This window comes from Takifugu rubripes, chromosome 17, assembly GCF_901000725.2.
Source record: "Takifugu rubripes chromosome 17, fTakRub1.2, whole genome shotgun sequence".
NCBI classification, from domain to species: Eukaryota; Metazoa; Chordata; class Actinopteri; order Tetraodontiformes; family Tetraodontidae; genus Takifugu; species Takifugu rubripes.
Window position 1 is genome coordinate 13746958 of NC_042301.1, and position 18061 is coordinate 13765018.

General features: G+C 48.5%; 1 protein-coding gene across 2 annotated transcripts; it reads left to right on the plus strand.

The window, feature by feature from the left end:
• Window positions 1-534: 534 nt before the first annotated feature.
• On the plus strand, window positions 535-17943 carry coro2aa (coronin 2Aa). 2 transcript variants are annotated; one of them, XM_003972450.3, is made up of 12 exons: window positions 535-837; window positions 11011-11211; window positions 12249-12365; window positions 12689-12838; window positions 13162-13341; window positions 13760-13876; window positions 14460-14564; window positions 14644-14740; window positions 15060-15172; window positions 15250-15340; window positions 15444-15691; window positions 15774-17943. In XM_003972450.3, the coding sequence occupies exons 1-12, from the start codon at window positions 823-825 to the stop codon at window positions 15903-15905; spliced, it is 1566 nt and encodes a 521-aa protein (XP_003972499.2). In that variant the 5' UTR covers window positions 535-822; the 3' UTR covers window positions 15906-17943. The 2 variants fall into 2 exon arrangements, with proteins under 2 accessions (XP_003972499.2, XP_011611224.1); XM_011612922.2 differs by lacking the exon at window positions 535-837 and adding an exon at window positions 7550-7891.
• The last annotated feature ends 118 nt before the right edge of the window (window positions 17944-18061 follow it).

The following is an 18061-nucleotide window of genomic DNA, read 5'->3' on the forward strand; positions in this document are numbered from 1 at the left end:
AGGACTTTTCAGTTTACCTTCTACTCCACCAGTTTTTGTGTAACTTACCTACTCTTGATTTCATGTAAATACAAAAAAACATATTCCATCGCTCCCTTTCATAAACCAGACTGTAGTACCACTGTTCCAACACTAGGGGGCACCCTGAAACCTGGATCATCGCAGGGGGATTTTATCCGCGTCACACGTTTACCTGTGCACACCTGCAGCAGCACACAAGCACGCGTTCACCATACGTGAGCCACAAAAACGGCCCACTGAGCCTCATGTTCTAAAAACAGTGGCACCCTCAACCCCAACGATTTTAATACACGAACTAAAGCAAAAGTCTGGTTTTCCTCCTTTAGGAACGACAGGTCTGTTGGGCTGGACAGGTGAAAACGAGCACGCGCGTTTCCGCTTCACTTTCTACGATAACGACGGACTTTAAAAGTCAGCCTGGATGAGGATGCTCCACATGAACCTGCCTCCCCCTTCCCCCCTCACCCCTCCCGTGTTCCTTCGCATCCTGTCCTCGCATCCTCCCCCCTCCTCCCCCCTCCTCCTCCGGCTGCGCGTTTCCCAGTTCCCTCCCGTCCTCGCCCCTCCGCCCGCAGGAACCATATGATCCGTTTGTAACGCCGCAGGTTATTTTTTTTTAGGGGGGAGAGTCTCCAGGTAGAGCCATGACTTCTAAATAACCAGCATGCAACAGACCCCGGTATTCTAACTCGACGCCGCCAGCCGCATCGCACCGCGCCGCCTCCACTTCCTCCATCAGCCGCTCCGCTCGCTCCTCTCCGGGGGGAAACTGCCACCACCTGCCGACGCATCGAGCGCCACATGACTGTCTCGAAGGTGAGTTCACCTCGCCGCTCCTGCTCGCCTCTAGTCTCGCCCAACTAGAGCGTGTTTTCCCGGAGAGAGTTTCCCAGCGTGGGCCGGGGCTGCAGCTCTACCATGCGGCTTCCTTCCTCTGAGCGGGCGGCCAGGAAAACACCGCTCCAGGCTCCGCGTGGGTCCGGAAACCTGGCGGCAAATTTAGCGCCGCTGTGAGGACTCTCCTCTGGAGAAGTTTTTAATTTTATCTCACTTCACTAGCAGCAGAAGTGCTCTATTCTAAACATACTACAATGAAGTGAAACAGCGATTAGTCATGAAAACGTTGTGGGTTTTTTTGAGTCATGTTCTTTGCATATTTGCGTGTGTTTGAATGATCTTGTGAATTTGTGCAGACAGCAAATCTCCCACTGGTCTGTGAAGGTGTTCCTCAGCTGCCCATCTCCACAGAAGCACAATCTAGATATAAAATACTGCATTGGTGAATCCTCTTAGCCGACTTGGGAAGAGTTCTGATGCTGTAGTTCTCCAGGGAAAGTGTAAAGATGATTTTCTATTTCTCATTGTGGTCGTAATAATCCTGGGTGCATCGTTATCGAAGGCCACGCAGCCATTGTACCTTCCCAGGGTGTATCGTAGCCTCTCATTTGATGTCACATTCATGTCCCCAAACACATTAAGTCTTATGTGAAATCTATTATCTGGGCCCAGCGGGTGGTTGTCTGTCCTGCCCATCCAACAGTCCCACCAGATGATTTGGAGCTATTGTGCGGTCTCGATGGACATAAACAAACTAAAGACAAAGAAAATCAGTTTGAGGGTTCTGTGGTTAACGACCCGGGTTTAATGGTCACCGCATGCTGAACAGCGGGACAAACCGAGGCTCCTCCACTGTGCACGGTGCGTTGGTGTACGCACATTTTCCCTATTGCAGATTATGTTTGCTGGAAATGATGTATCTTTGCTGGCATTTTTCCATTTTAATATTTGGATATTTGTGTTTGAAACTGACCGTGGCTCACTAAAGTAGGTCTCTCGGAGAAAGACAAAGAAATGAGGAAATTTGTAATGGTTAAACAGCATTTTTTTCATATCAGCTGTACATTTTGTCTATGTTTCCTTATGTGTTGGGCGGTATAAAGATAGAGCCGTATTAGACTGTGCACACGTGCCTTTTGAATCGTTTGGGTTATTTAAACGCTCGGACATCTAAACCCTAACTCTGACACTTGGGAGTGAGAGCATAATCCCAATCCCCACTTCCTGTTTCCACCAGTGGATTCTGAGGGGAGGCTCCTCGTGATGCCACAGATAGAAATGAATTCTGGGATGGTTTTTGTTGTAAATATTTGGCCTTGGCTGGTACCTCTTGGCAGTGTTTCAGTGTGAGTCAGGGTGAGCCTACCTGGCCGGCCCACACTGGTTAAACCGCTTCTCCTTGCAGATATTTCTGATGCGTTTGTGATATTTAAAGGTCCTTCTCTTGCTTACTTTCATTTGTTCTCCTGTCACCAGTAAAACCCGCTACGGGCGTGCCCCTCTGCCATAAAACGTTAACTTTAATCTCTGGTATGCCATCGCGCTGTAACACATGCCAGAGATTTCCCCGGTTTGTCCAGACGTGTGTCCATTGATGTGTAGAAGCTCGCCGCCGCTTTAAATCAGTTTTTCTGGTGGTATTTTTTTCCCCTACGCAGAATTTGACGTGCAAAATGTGATATTACAGAACAAAGACCTGCGCTTGCTGCTGTTTCCAGGTATCAAAGTCCAACCTGCTGTAAAATCAGCGTGACGACATATAGGACGACGGTTCTCAGGAACCAGACTTACAAGTCCTTGTAATGTCCTTCAGTCACAGTGAACTCTGTATCTTAGGAATGCTTTGAGGAAATCAAATAATCAAAGGTTGCTGGGATTTATCTCGATCGTCCATTAATCTCCAGGTTCCCCCACACTAACATCAGCAAAGAGACCTCCTCTACTTTGGCTTAAAGCCTCTTCACTGCTCCCAATCAGGTTTTGATTCCGCTATTTGTTGCATTTTGGATGAAGTTAAATCTGGTCAACCTGCTGTGGTGATGCTGGGAAATTGAGAAGAAGTTTCCAGTATAGTTAGTAGTGGCTTCAAGTTAGGCGTCCCCCAATAATACCTGCATTTATGAGTCTTTTTGGAGCCCCAAAATCTCCGATTCCCAGCGGGAGATCCTGCCACGCCCTCTCTGCTGCTTCACTTCATCATGGGGGCTGAATGAGCGATTCCCCTGAGGTAACAGTGGAGAAGCTGGTGAGGCATCATGGCTCATCCATGACAATACTTCCAGAACAAAGCCCACGGGGGTCTCCGGCGCCGACCGGCATCTCCTGTGGCTGGAAGAATCCACCCGGGTGGAGTCTGCAGTGTTTGTCTGCCCTTTAATCTCATTGTCTCTTAAACTACGAACAAACCAGCCACTGCAGCTCTGCTGTGTGACTGGGGTTTTATAGAGAATCTAAAGGGCCGAGGCTGCCAGCTTTGATGTTTTGATGTTTCTTATGGATGATATCTGTTGACAGTTGCAGACTGTGAAGGTGGCGACCAAGCTGATTTGGACAAATGTCCTCATGTTTGAGTCGTCACGGGATTTAGTGGACAATCTGCTGCAGGGTGCTGAGGATGATGGTGATCACTGGCGTCCCCACGGTGGTTTAGAAAGCCTAAAATGCTCTTATGTAACGGGAGAGTCTGCACATGACAGCCGGACATGGTCACACACAGATGACTGCCCCCCCCCCCCCCCCCCCACACACACACACACACACACACTCACACACACACACTTCAGCTCCTGGTTGCTCTTAAACGACACAGGTCGGCCTCAGAAGGTTTGCGCGCGCGGTGACGTCGCTGTCACTCCCTCGCGCTCTCAGCGGGGTGCCTGGCACGTTTCTGACATGACAGCTGTCCGACCGTTGGAGGATTATCTGGGGCTGCTCACACGTGAGGGATGGAGGGGGATTACCTAAAGGGAGGGACGGGGAGAGGCAGGGACTGGATTTGCTCAATGTCACATCGGGATGCACATCGGGACACAGAAAAATCTATTTTGTTGCCCTCCGGAAAATCAGAGGGGCTTTATTTGTACTGTGTCTTTTACGACTAGATGTCGCCAAATCCCACACGCTGGAGCTGAGGTATCTACGTATGCCAGAGCTCATTATTATTTACAGGTTAATGAATGTTTATGGAAAACTGCGGCTTCTGTCGCCGCCCGTAGGAGAGAATTCTGACCGTCCAGCAGATGGACCAGCAGAGAGTTATTTATTATTCATGAGGACATCTTACGACGGTGCTGTCCATTGATTCCAGAAGCTTTTAAGTAGCTTTAATGGTTGAACTGGACAGAAAACAAAGAGCTGTCAGAGCAAATGAATTCATTTGCTTTACAAGCATCGCCGTGCACGCCAGCTCCAAATGACTCTGAAGGATTTCTTGCCCAGATATGCTCTGGCACATCATCTTCTTTGGCATCTTGTTGTTGTCAGCAGGATAGCATGCTGAGGTTAGCATTTAGCCCAATCTTAGCAATCACCTGCACACTGTGAGCACGCGCACAGCAGGTTAATGCAGCCAGCTGATGGGTTTGATCTAATTAGCGACGACCGTCCTCGGCTCTGTGGGGCAGGGATGCAGCAGTGCGTCGTCTGTGCATTGTTTACCAGAGAGGCCCAGCCTATATAAAGACGAGCTAATCCCCCTGTGTCACAGAAAGTGAAACTCACCTTGACTACTGTTACTATGGTTGGGATGGAAAGAAGGCTTTAGCCTCTGACCCTGTATATTAAGTGGTCCGTGAGCAGCTGAATGCCTTTTTTTTTTTCTTAAAAAAAAAGGGATCACTCAGGATTAGTTGTGTGCTTTAAATTTGACTTTCTGCCATACATTTTGTCCCTTTACCGTACTATTTCCCAAGGCGTGTTCTTTACAGCTAATTTTAGACTATCTAACCCAGTTTTGTTGCCCTTCACTTTGATGCTGAATATATCTAACCGTAGAAGCCGTCCAAAACTAAGGCAGCATAATCAAAACCCTCTGCAGACACCTAAAAACGAGTGCTTATATACTAATTATACATATATCCTATGATATGAGGCAACATTTCTTTTTTTAGAGACTCATTCGTGGTTTAATATGTGACCTGTACACGCATCTCAGAGCTGATGTAAGCAGCTATTCAAGGCTTTAATATTACGAAATGGTAGCAGGTACCAACAACTGCGTTTCCACTGAGTCAGAAGTAAAGAATGAAGTGCCCTGCAGGAACACGCTAACCCGTGCTTCAGCGCTAACCTCAGCGCGTGTCAGGATCGCATTGTATTGTTCTGAAATGAGTTACTCATCTTAACGAAGGCTCAGCGCGTCGTTTCCCGTCTGATCCCGATCCACCTCAACAAACAACTTCCTGAAATGAAAAGACCCCTGCGTGGGACCTTCTCGCCCTCGGTGACCCGCTCAGCTCTGTTGCCACAACTGAAACCTGTCCAGACAGAGTAAATCATGATCTGGCGTTGCTCCGGGTGTAATATCCCATCAAAGCGCCACTGTTTTAACTTTACAATACTTTTAAAACATTAGGCTACATTTCGCCAACTTAAAAACTTTTGTGATGTGGTACAGGGGCAATAAAAGTAGGTAATTATGCGGCTTAGCAACGGTGCAAATCGATTTTCAAAATAAAAGCAATTCTGTCAGTAAAATGCAGCATGTTTGTTTTATTTTGATGTACAATATAACCATTTTGGTACCCATTAATCTGAATGAAAGAGCATTTTACGCACGGATCTTTTCTGATGGGTTCCTGACCTCTGACCCATGATCCGGCTGAAAGAATCGGTGCTTTTATTTTTCAGATGTTTTATTTTTCGGACTTCTTCGTGGGTTTGTGGTATTTGTGCTCGACCTCAGATCAACTTTTTAGCAGAAAACCTCACATTCCTCAGATCTTTTCTGTAACAATCCACCAAATCTGCAAATCTGCCCTGCTAATGTCACCCCCCCCCCCCCCCCCCCCCCCGCCCCATTCCAGGAGTAAAAAGGTGTTTCCCACATGTTTAAACTTGAGCGGTTTAAATGAGCCTGTCCTTAACGAAGGGTTTTGTGTAGCTCCAGGCGACTCATCTGCTTCTGTTCACGCGAGCAGCCGCTCGATTGAGGCTGAACCGTTTGCTTCGTTTTTGAACACTCACCTCTTAAAATCGAGTAGTGGGGAGGCCCGAACGGTCCTCCCGAGGACCCCCAGTGCGATCGCACTCTAACCAGGTGTTACGCAGCCAAAACACAGACGGATAATCGGTCCGAGGGAGGGAAGGACGCTACGAATCCCCCGAGTCAAAGGCTTGGGCCTATTTTCTCACAGCAGCCACCTATTAGCCGGCGACCGTGTGATCTGTGATTAAAGAGCCGACCTCGCGCTCCGAGTAATGAGCGCTTAGGTCTCCCTGCCCTGTCCTTACCAACACACACTCACACACTCACACACTCACAGAGGAGCACCACTACTGAAGTGGTCAGAACCAAGAGCTGAATTAAGGAACCCCCCACCACCACCTACAGCCTTGCCTGTTAATCTAGCCATGACTCTGGGATTAAGAGGAGACTTGTAGAAAAAGATCTGACAGGGCTTATAACCCATAATTTATAACACCTGCACCTGACCACTTCCACTTCCTGAGTGACTGTTGGACCCCGTTGTGTGTTTTAGGGATCCGGCTGTTATCAGGAGTCCAGATTTGTGAAGATCCAACCAGAACTAGTGCAGAGTGTTTGACTACGTACAGTATGTGGAAATAAAATCTAATTCCGTTTCATCCACCTTTATTTTTTTCACTTATTCCAATTTCACTTTTGGTGTAACACAAGGTTTGAATCTCAAACGGGACTTTAAATCCAATCTAAAAAAACACTGTTTTGATGGTAAAATTGTAACCTTATTTGACAAAACCAAGCCAAAGCATTGCCTCAGGAGTGGTAAATAGCCGCGTTAGCGAGAGTAGGTTAAAGCTGTGACGCGGGCGTGCGCGCTTACGCAATAACATTGATCACTCTCTGCACTCACATTCGACTGTTTGAGGGCCGATCGTCGGGCTCCGGCTGCTCTGCCTCGTCATTGATCCGGTCCCGCCGCGGCTTCTGACGCCGACATGTCATTACGTAAAGCGCCGCGTTGAACACGGCTTCATGCACGTCAAGTGTTTGGGCCGAAGACTTTAATGGAGACATGAGGACAGAGACAGTCCAACAACGTTGCCACCTCGGGATCAACTTCCTGTTGCTGTCAAATGTCCCCGTTTTTACTGAACTAGGATTTTCTAAGATAAGAGTAGACTAAATTAAACCAGTCGTGTAGAGGACACAGACTGGGATGTCCTTGGCTCCCAATCTCTTGCATTGGTTTTAATCTCTAAAGGGACATTCCGCCAACTTCAGGAATGCAGGATTTGACTCCGACGGCCATGGAGAGCCGAGGAGCGCGGTTTGATGTTTGAGTTTAAAAGTGTATCTGAGCTGCAGCTCGTTACTTATTGAGCAACCAGGTTGTTGGAGGAGTATTATCTGGAAGTTGGATTGAGCAAACACTCCGGAGGAGTGAAGAGAGGGAGAGGCCATTGCAGATTACCTGCTTCCTTTCTCACTGGAGTCACCACCCTCTGAGGGAGTGTCCTCACACACACACACACACACACACACACACACACTCCTGCGCTCGCCTCCTGCTTGTTCACACATGCGTTCTGCTTCATGCTGCACACACAGACACGCACACTCCGAGGCTCCTGTTTGGGATTGTGGACCTCAGAGGAGAAGCAGCTCTGGTTGGGACAGGACGGCGTGCTCGTGTGTCTGCCTGCGATGGTGCACGTGTTGAGCTCATCCATGAGATCTTAAAAGAACGGTGACATTCAGCTGCCTTGAGATTTTCTATTTTATTTTTTTCCATTTGGGGAAGGAGCGTCTCTCATTTCCCGGGACGCGGCGTCGGTCTTCTCACCTCCAGGACTCGCTGCCTCTCGTATCCGTGGCGATTCGCTCGACAGGGTGAGTTTGCTGAACCCGCAGTTTGACTCTATCACGGTCTCTTGCACAACTTCAGCCTGCTGTGTTGTCGCTCTCTGGGCTTCTTTTCGTGTCCCCCAGGGATCCGTCCCTGCAGGTGGACGTTCCTGTTGATTTACCTTTTTGACCTCTGTGTGTGTGTGTGCGTGTGTGTGTGTGTGTGGTTCTAAAGTCTGATATTTGCATGAGGAATATGATATAAAAACCTTTTGTGTCTGTTCAAATCAGGTCTATCTCACAGCTTTTTGAGCTGACACTATTGTTCAAAGTGCTGCAAACATCTGGACGCCCACATTGAACATAAAACCACAACGCAACTGCTCTCAAGGCAGAAATTCACCATTGTTGTTGGGTTTTATTCAACAGTATTCTACTTTTTGTAGTAAACACATCAGCATTTACTCACTGCACGTCCTCAGCTGTCACGTGATAAATGAGATCCCAGGGCAGCGACATCGTTTAGGATATTTGTCTGACCCCTTTCACCCATTTATCCTCTGACACCGACGTCTCAGTCAGCGTCAACCCTCTGTGGCTGCGGCCACCTCTGGCGAGCCTACGGTAGCTTGTACCGATCCCCTGTTCCGCTGCCAGGGTGATCCCCTGGGATCCCCGTGACCTTTCATCCATTTTGGTTGCCTGATAATTGGGCTGCGCTGCTGTATTTGCTCTGTCAGCTGTGTGGAAGGACCGGAACACATGTGGCCCTCCTCTGTGGTCTCGGTGAACGTCGGGATTTGCCAGGTGTTGAGCCGGTGTTCACTTTCCACCATTGTTTAGTCCCCCACCTTGTAATACGAGCTAAATGAGTCCCCTCAGTGTAAGGGGCACTTTTCCCCAATTAGGTTCCTGTTGGAGAACCCAGGTTTTTTTCACGCGTGGTCTGAGTCACGCGGCTTTCTTTTGCATCTGTCGGTTGGTTTTATTTGTATAATCCGCACCTCACCCCCCCAGGCTCCTGTACACGTTAATCATTAATTCGCCTTTATTCATGTTTTCGTAAAAGAAGCTTCCTGGAGCGAAGGACTACTGTAAGCCCAGCTGCTCTGCACCTCCAGCTTTCCAAATGTGCGCTCTAAAGCGCCAGAGCAGCTATCGGTTTACCGGTCATCCGATGACGAGTCATTTGTGTGTGGCGGTGTAAACCGAGGGGAAGTGCGCCTCGTCCACTCAGATTTGCTCCGTTATTCTTGTCGTGGAGATCTTGAGTTACACTTTGGATGTTTACAAAATATGATCCGCTGCTGCTTTTGGTTCGGGTGATTTTCGAGTCAGGTTGGGGGTTGACGAGGTCAGAGGTCAGAAGTCCTCGCAGGCGTATTGACGACAGGACCGTTATCATTTTAGAATAGGCAGATTTGATGCTCTGGGAGCGGCGCTGGTTAAGTAACCCACATTGTGACACCAGTAATCTTTGAACTCTTCCTCCTCCGTCACAGAGCCCTCAGAAGTGGCCGCGAGCCTGATCGAATAAGGAATTAGAGATAGAGACCAGAAGTCCAGCGCCGCTATTTTGGTTTTTTTTAAATCTGCTTTTTCATTTAAGCTTTTTATAGCTCCGTTATTACGGTTCCAGCCGTGACTCACTGGTCCCAGACGACATGAAAAGAACTGTGCCACCTTTCTTTTTCTTTCTCTTTCTCTTTCTCTCTCTTTTATTTTACAGGTGAAATACTTTAAAACCTTTTGCGCATAAATCTTTTTTTTTTCTTGCTGTCACTGATGGGCTTTGATCAACGAGGAACCGGTGTAAAAATAGCAGAGCGCCACCGCTCTCCGTGACGAGATCTCTTATTTCTCTGTCTCTCTCCACCTTTATTTCTCCCCATCTGTCCACCTCCCCAGTTCCAGTCTAAAAGCAGGTTGCATTCTTTTAACAGGGCTGATCCCAATCAGGGACAGATTTGGAGCCGCTGTTGCGACACGCGTGGTGTTCCAGTGTGAAAATATTGACAGTGACAACAGCAAACAACAGCCGGAGGAATGTGTGTGAGATAAGGAGCGCACGTCTCCTGACACTGGAATGACTGATGGATCCTTTTTCAGATGAAATGTGGAGGGGAAGTTGTCACAGTTGCAGCCTCTTCCTCTTCGGTTCTGGATGGTCATCAAGCACAGGGGTCGTTGTTTTAGCGACACAGACGCTACATATCAGCTTATTTTACATTTAGGCTGTAATCATTTTATGTTTTGTCTTCTGTGTCCTCACGTATGATTACGGAGCCTTGAGGAAAAACCTTCATCGTTCAGCAGCTTGTTTTCATACAAACTTCTACCCATTTTTTCTTTTGCATGACAAAGCTGCTAATCCTCGACAGTAGAAGCTGTCGCCATGGTCACATCGATGTGTTAAATGATCTTGGTCTTGTAATGAAATATCCCAGTATGACGGGGCAGAAAGTGAGGGGGGGTGAGCCAGTGTGGATCTCCACCTGGGAAGCTCCGTCTCTTTTTAACCAGATTTCCTCCATCTCCCGCTGAGCTCCCAGCCACTCCCAACACCGCCGCCACACCCGTGGCGCCCTAACCACATGTTACTTTTGTCTTCTCGGCTCCGATTGTGCGTTGCGGTATATTATATATATATATATTGGGTCATCATTTGGTGTCGATATTTCGGTTCCCCCCAGTTTGGCTGCACAGTTTCTGCATAAGTGTGTGCTCTAAATCCCATTTGTTGTGTTAACATGTTGTCCATCAGCCTTCTCCACTAGTAATTCATAAGTAATGAGGCTACAGCAGGCGTGCTGGGAGCCAGGCGGAGCAGCAGGCCAGACACACTGGCTGACTGGGCCTGCTCCCAGTGGACCAGCACCACTTATCTCTCACAGGAGTGATGAATGCATGTACTCCAGTAACAGACGTGGAGGCGAGATGAGTGGATTTCAGAAATGAGTGATTGATCTATCAAGCTTGAAAGAAGATCTGTGATCATCTTTTCTTTCCAGGAAATATTATTTTACATATGTAAAATATGGTTGGACTGATGTCACAGCCTCTTCTTAAAATCACCTTTGCATTGATTTGTCCTTCAGGAGAACAACTAGAGGTGAAATGGAAGTTATATCTCCTCCTCCTGTGCCTTCTCCCCCCTCTTGCAGATGACATGGCGTCCTCAGTACCGCAGCTCCAAGTTCCGCCACGTGTTCGGTAAGGCCGCCACCAAGGAGAGCTGCTATGATGGCGTGCCGATCACACGCAGCGTCCAGGACAACACCTTCTGTGCCGTCAATCCACGTTTCCTGGCGGTCATCACCGAGTGCGCCGGGGGAGGGGCCTTCCTGGTCCTGTCCGTCCATCATGTGAGCACCTCTGTGATGTCACGGTTGTTCAGAAGTGCTTTTTTAAAGCGACACATCCGGTTTTACACTCAGCGGCCCGACTGCTCCTGCCATTCACCCGGTGACGAGGTCAGATCGGAAGGAGCCGAGCTAGGTGTCCACCATGGACGTTAAAGTTCCTGCTCTGATCGGCTAGCTGCTAACAGCTGGAATTCTGTCGATCCCAAACATGACCGTTATTGTGCAAAAGACAGACCCCAAGAGAGGAGGCACAGCTCCAAAAAAATGGGTTAGGGCAGAGAGGGGGAACTTTTCCTTTTTCATGAAATTAAAAACACATCAAAATATGCGAAGACGTGAGGAAAAAATGAACTTAAAGCACAATAAAACGACATAGTTGGACAGGGAAAAAGAATTGTCTAGAGGTGAAGCGACACCTTTTCTTTTACTCCTGCACAGCCCTGCTCTCCGTTTATAAATAGAACTGGTGCAGCCAAGCCAAAAGAAACACCCCAAAATACCCCCCCAGCAGCCCATTTACTCAGTAGTCATGTGCTTTCTACTCTTCTGCCTCATTTTTCTGTCTTATCGTCCTCCTCATCCCCAGTTTGAACACGAATCACTTGCATTTATTGGGCTCACGAGATAATCGCGTGACATTTAAACCGGCTCTTGGCGGAAAAACGCCAGATCCATCATTCGTGGTGGCGGCGGGCGATCGCCAGGGTGGGTGGGAATTGCACACAAGCTCAGGAATGGCATAACTCACCGTGTGACCCCCGCCCTGCTCACCTCCCCCTCGCTTCACTGCCTCGAGAAGGTGCAACTTCGACCCTCGCCGCGCTCACTAATGCCGGCGGCGGCCGGACACACCTTAAAAAGGTGGGGGCGTGGCCCACAGGTGAAGGAAGACGAGGATTCGCCAACATAATTAGCGCTCGTGTTGAGGCAGAAAGTCCCGTTGGCAGTGATACAAATCAAAGGTTCTATAGATTTAATGTAAATGTGCCTTAATTGATTGGCTCCTATCTCACTGTGGTCACGTTTTTCTCCCCCAGACGGGCAAAGTGGACCCCCACCACCCCAGAGTGTCGGGCCACAAAGGCAACGTGTTAGACATCAAGTGGAATCCCTTCGACGACCACTGCATCGCCTCCTGCTCCGAGGACGCCACGGTTTGTCTATTTCCAGGATGACCTGCTGACTTTTAAAAAAAAATTTTTTTACAAGAGCATGTTGCAGCAGGGAGATAATTTTATTGCCTCTCCGTTCGACCTTCAGTAATAACCCTGAGTCATTCCACACATTCCTCAGCTGTGAGAGAAGAGAATAAATCTCCACACAGTAAGAGAAAAGAACAGGGGCTCCGGTGTTGGACCGGGGTGGCACTCGGTTTTTCCCGTGTAAAGCCAAGAGTCTGTGAAAGTGTGAAGGGAAAAGTTTAGGTTGTGTTTAAAGTGCACGGTGCCGTGAATGAGTAAGTGTGTTCTGCCGACAGGTAAAAGTGTGGGAAATCCCCCCTCATGGTTTACTGAAGAACCTGACGGTGCCGTGGAAGGAGCTCCAGGGTCACAGGCGCAGGGTGGGCCTCATCGAGTGGCACCCGACCGCCAACAACATCCTCTTCAGCACGGGCTACGACTACCAGGTGAGCTCAGGCGGCTCCCAGAAACCGCTGACGCGTCACGGGTCATGTGTCTGCCGCGGCCCGACCTTCTTATCAGGTGATCGTAAACCTCGTTTACTGTTGCTGGGCAACGCAGCGGTTGTTGCTGCTTATTTTATGAAGCACTGTAAACAATGCGACTGCACCTTCACACTGGATTCATGCTAGCTCGATATAAACGTGTTAAAAACTGTTATTCAGGCGTTATCTAATCATTTATTGTAGTTGTAGCACATCGATCGTAATGATGAAACGCACTCGCAAGGCCTGTGGGTCCTAAATGTGTGTGTGATGTGTGTGAACAGGTGATGATCTGGAACCTGGACTGTCTGGAGCAGGTGATAAAGAACCCCGTGCGGACAATCAGCCACCACACAGACGTGGTCCTCTCCATGTCTTTCGGGACAGACGGCAGCCTCTTCGCCACCACCTGCAGGGACAGAAAGATCCGACTCATCGAGTCGCGCTCGGGAAACCTACTACAGGTGAGTGCACGTGGCTGTGTGTCCATGTACGATCCCAGACACAGATTATTCAGGCTCTGAAAGAGTTGAACAGTCGTCACAATAAGGCGTAAGGGCCAAAAATTAGCATCCAGCATGTGAATGTATGGAAAAGCAGCTAATAGTGTTTAAGTGCTGCTCACTCGGGGCTCTCGCCCAGAACCATCCGGCCAAAAGTGACACCTCTAGGTGCAGCAGGCCTGCTACATCACTTCACACACCTCTGAATTGCCAGCCAGTGACACACACATTCAATTAGCCCGCTCTGCTCTTTTCTACTGCCAAACTGAACCATTACATCACCACCGGTTAGCCGTCGAGCTAATTCGCTACGCTCTCGTAAAAATTGACGTATGGTGCTGTACCAGATATTTACCTCACTGTATGCCGCGACTCGCAGGAGGCCGGCTGCAAGACGCACAAAGCCAGCAAGGTGCTGATCCTGGGTAACATGAAGATGCTGCTCTCGACCGGAACGTCGCGCTGGAATGAGCGGCAGATGGTTCTGTGGGACCAGGTGAGACCCGCGGCATAATCGCTCTCGTCAGGGGCAGAGTCCTGTGACAAAATGATCCACTTTTCTTGCTTTTTGTTGTTTTTTCACCCCCGATTACTTTCACCCACACGAAGGTGGGCCAGGTGTCAGAGAGCGTCCCCCCTATGACAAGATGACGCCTGAACCTGCTGCGTTCACTCTGGGAAAGGCACAAATGATCTCAACCGAGTGAAAATGGCAAAGAAATGTCACTCGTTTTGAAAAATTAGCTCAAATTAGCCTCTTTTATGGAATCAGTTACTTTTCAATGTGTCGCACAACTCTGCCCTCTGGTGGACACCCTGTCCGGGATCCCTGAGAGGAAGATCCAGCTTTTCTCCCCTTGATTGTGGTCAAGTCATGAGCGGTGACGTCCGCCAGTCTGTGGCCGGGCGGCACGTTGTGAAGGTTTATTGTGGGCGGGGGATTATGTCCGCAGCGTGGATTAGGGATTGAGAGCTCAGGTTTTTTATCCTTGATGCAGAGTGCTTTGAACAGATTTGAGTGAAGATTTTTATCAGTGATTTTTTGATAAAGTGTTTTGGTCGTTTGTGTATCTTCCTAGGATGATCTGTCTGCGCCTTTGGTACAGGAGAACCTGGATGGGTCGTCGGGAGTCCTCTTTCCTTTCTACGACCCTGACACCCACATGCTTTACATTGCTGGAAAGGTGTGTCTCTGAGAGCTCGATGAAGCGTCCCTGCATCCGTACACGAGACGATATAATGCCTCCTTATTGCTCCCGTCAGGGTGACGGAAACATACGGTACTACGAGATCAGCTCAGAGAAACCGTATATCCACTACCTTACAGAGTACCGCTCTAATTTACCTCAGAAAGGAATGGGTGAGACACACACACACACACACACACACACACACACACACCGTCTCACCTGTATAGAATGGTGACACCTCTCATCCAGCTGCAAACAAAGCGGCTGTTCAAATAACGTGGACAAGATTTGAATAGGCAAACGAGCCGCCCATAAATCATCGGGCAACACGTGCGCCTGCAGCTGCAGGTGTTTAAACACGGGCACCGTTCGAGACGTCTGATGCTACTATTGAATCCTTTATTCTGTGGCCTCGTGCTGACATCGTTGTCTAATGGCATCAACCACGCGGCTGATGAACGGCGTCTCAGACGGTGCTTCTCCCCTCAGGTGTGATGCCAAAGAGAGGGCTGGACGTCAGCTCCTGCGAGGTGTTCCGGTTCTACAAACTGGTCACCATCAAGAGCCTCATCGAGCCGCTCTCCATGATCGTGCCGCGCAGGGTGAGAGGCGCTGACTCCTTCACCGAGGAGCCGTTCGTGACGACTCCAGTGTTCACTCTTCCTGCGTTTACTTCCAGTCGGAGTCGTACCAGGAGGACATCTATCCGATGACAGCCGGGAACATGCCGGCCTTGACTGCAGGGGAGTGGCTCAGCGGTACCGACAAAGGTCAGTGTGTCTTTGGCTAAATATATCACTCTTTTTTTAACGTGTTTCTGTTTGGTTTTTTTTAAAAACGACTTTTCTTCCCGACTTTTCTTTTGTCTTCCAGGCCCAGTGATGATGTCGCTGAAGCCCGGAAGTCAAGTAGCGGAGTCGTACCCGGAGATGAACAAAGGGACGGACGGCTACAGGGGGCAGAGCAGGTCGGCCACGGCACAGCGCGGCTACATCCAGGACCAACTGCGAACCAAAGAGGGCGCCGAGGACGGCAACCGCGCGGCGGACGACGCGGGCCAGACGGCCGTCGTCAACGGAGACGGCTACTCGCTCTGCTCGCCCCCCAGGACGGAGAACGAGGTACGGGGACTGCTCAGGTTCGTCTGGGAGGGCGATGCCTCCACTTCTGGGTTTAAAACTTGCGTTTTTATTCTGTCCGCAGCTGCTCATGAAGTTCCACAAGCAGCAGGAGGAGATCCGCCGGCTGAGGGAGCTGCTCAACCACAGGGACGTGCACATCAGGCAGCTGGAGCTGGAGATTAAGAACATGAAAAACTCTCACAACTCACTTTAAAGCTCCACCACTGTCCAGCTTTAGCCCACCGCTCCCCTGGAGGTCCTGACCCACCTTCTCCCCCCCACTGAGCCCACTCTCACTGCACAGGGGTGACTTTATTTTTCCAGGATTCACCTCAAACTTTCTTTCCTCCCTTTCTGTCCATTCCACAGTGCACATTCTGTTCTTGTACATACACTTAAACACTTTACCGACTAATTTGCACCCGATGTTTCCTTTCCCTTTTTGATTTTTACGCTGCACAGCTATGCAAGTTCATCGCTCTTTTTTTTTTTTTTTTTTAAGCTTTTTTAAAAATCCATTCTGGAATATCGGAGAAAGAAACGGATGACGGGAGCTACCTTGACTGAATGTCTCTGTTTGTAGACGCAAACATCCCATCTGATTGTAAAAACAGAGGCGGATTTCTGTTTTATTCCTAGTGTGATTCCTACTTCCTCCCCTCCGCTAATATTGAAGCTACTGTAAGTGAGGTTTTATTGTCTGCGTGGTTGGATGCGTTCCCCTGCTGCGTATCTGTTTGACTGCTGGACCTGAGGCCGCCTTTCTCTTTGTTTGTCCCAAATTATTGCGATCAAAGAAAACAACCTAATTATGATCTTGAATTCCTTATTTTTAGAGCCACTGTGAAGAAAGATTTAAAGCCATAGCAGGGCCGTAGATCTGCACCCCTCAGCTAGATTTTAATGTTTTTTTAAAATAAATTATCTGGAGTTTTTGATCAAATTAAACAGTAGAAATTGAGCAATTTGAACAGAATAAAAAGTTGTAGTAAATGGTTAATTGTTTTTAGTGTCTGGGTGATGATAATGGGACAGAAGGCCAAAGAAGCTGCCGTCGGTCGTCCCCCTGAAAGCAGTCAGGAATGGGTTTTTCCCTCAGGGAAGTTCTGGCTGGTATTCCTGATTTTAGCCATATTGCAGTCAGATTATTTTGTCCTTTTTGCTGTTTTTAACAGACGGCGTAAATGTGCTCGCTTTAAGACATTCCTCCTTTCACGTTTTCATGTTAAGAGAACTCGTTCAAACCAGTGCGTGATCGATAATTCCGGGATTGTCGATCATAAACTGCCAAAATCTCACGAGCTCAGTGACGACTGTCAACGCCGGGTGACCCTGCCACGCCGTCCTGCAGTTCAGAACGTCGGCCATCGACACGTTCCCTGCACACACGCTGCTTTTCTGACTGCATTAACACGCCCTGATCCCGTTTGCTCAGGAGATATTTCATGTTTGGCCTGATGCAGTTTTGTACTGTAAGTAAGTGTTGCGTAATCCATCATTTTAATCCAGGATTGTTGATTGTTGCCCCATTTGAACCACTTTTACCAGTCGTGTTATCTAAAATCACTCTTATGCGAGAAATCATATGAATCAACTTTACACAACGGGAGGTTGTAGCTGATTTTTTCCCCCTTTTTTAATAAGGAGTGAGAACGTTTTTACTCGAGTCGGCCGCTGCAAGACTGAAATAACAGTTATTGTGTCTTTATCATATTTAATCAAAGAGGTGTGTGGAGGATAAGTCGTTGATTTTATTTTAAGGTGTGTGTTTACGGAGGGCCTTATAGGTGCAACGGGCTGCCTCATGAGAACTTTAGATCTGCAGGGAATTTAAGTTTTTTCATCACACTGGACCAAAATCAGATTCTGACCTCTTTATCAGCGTCACCTTCCCCGTCGTGTGAGAATTGTGTTTCCAGCGCTTGATTTCATGGCTTGTCCTCGTCGCCATGGTGCTCGCTGCAGACGATCAGGGTTTTTGTCGTTTCTTAATGAATTGCTGTGATTTGACTACAGAGGTCTCTGTATTCAACCAAGCTCACCTCTTATATCCCTGAGCCCCTTGTAGCGTTCCCCGACTTGCCCGGAGCGGTCATATATTTGTTTTAACTGTTAAAATCCTTTCTCTGTAAATGTAAAACATGCTCACAGCGCTTCCACAAGTGCTTTTTCTTTTTAAATCCCTTATTTGCCTCTGACAGAACACAATATTTACCTGCCTGTGATAAAATAAAGAGCATTTTCACACCGTTTGAAGGGCTGTGGCTGTCTGTGGGTCGTGTGCCTGTAGCTGAAGGGATCCTCTCTGGCCTGTAGGCTCATGCACGCAGCAGGGAAGCAGGTTTACCAGTTTAAAGCCAGCAAATCGGG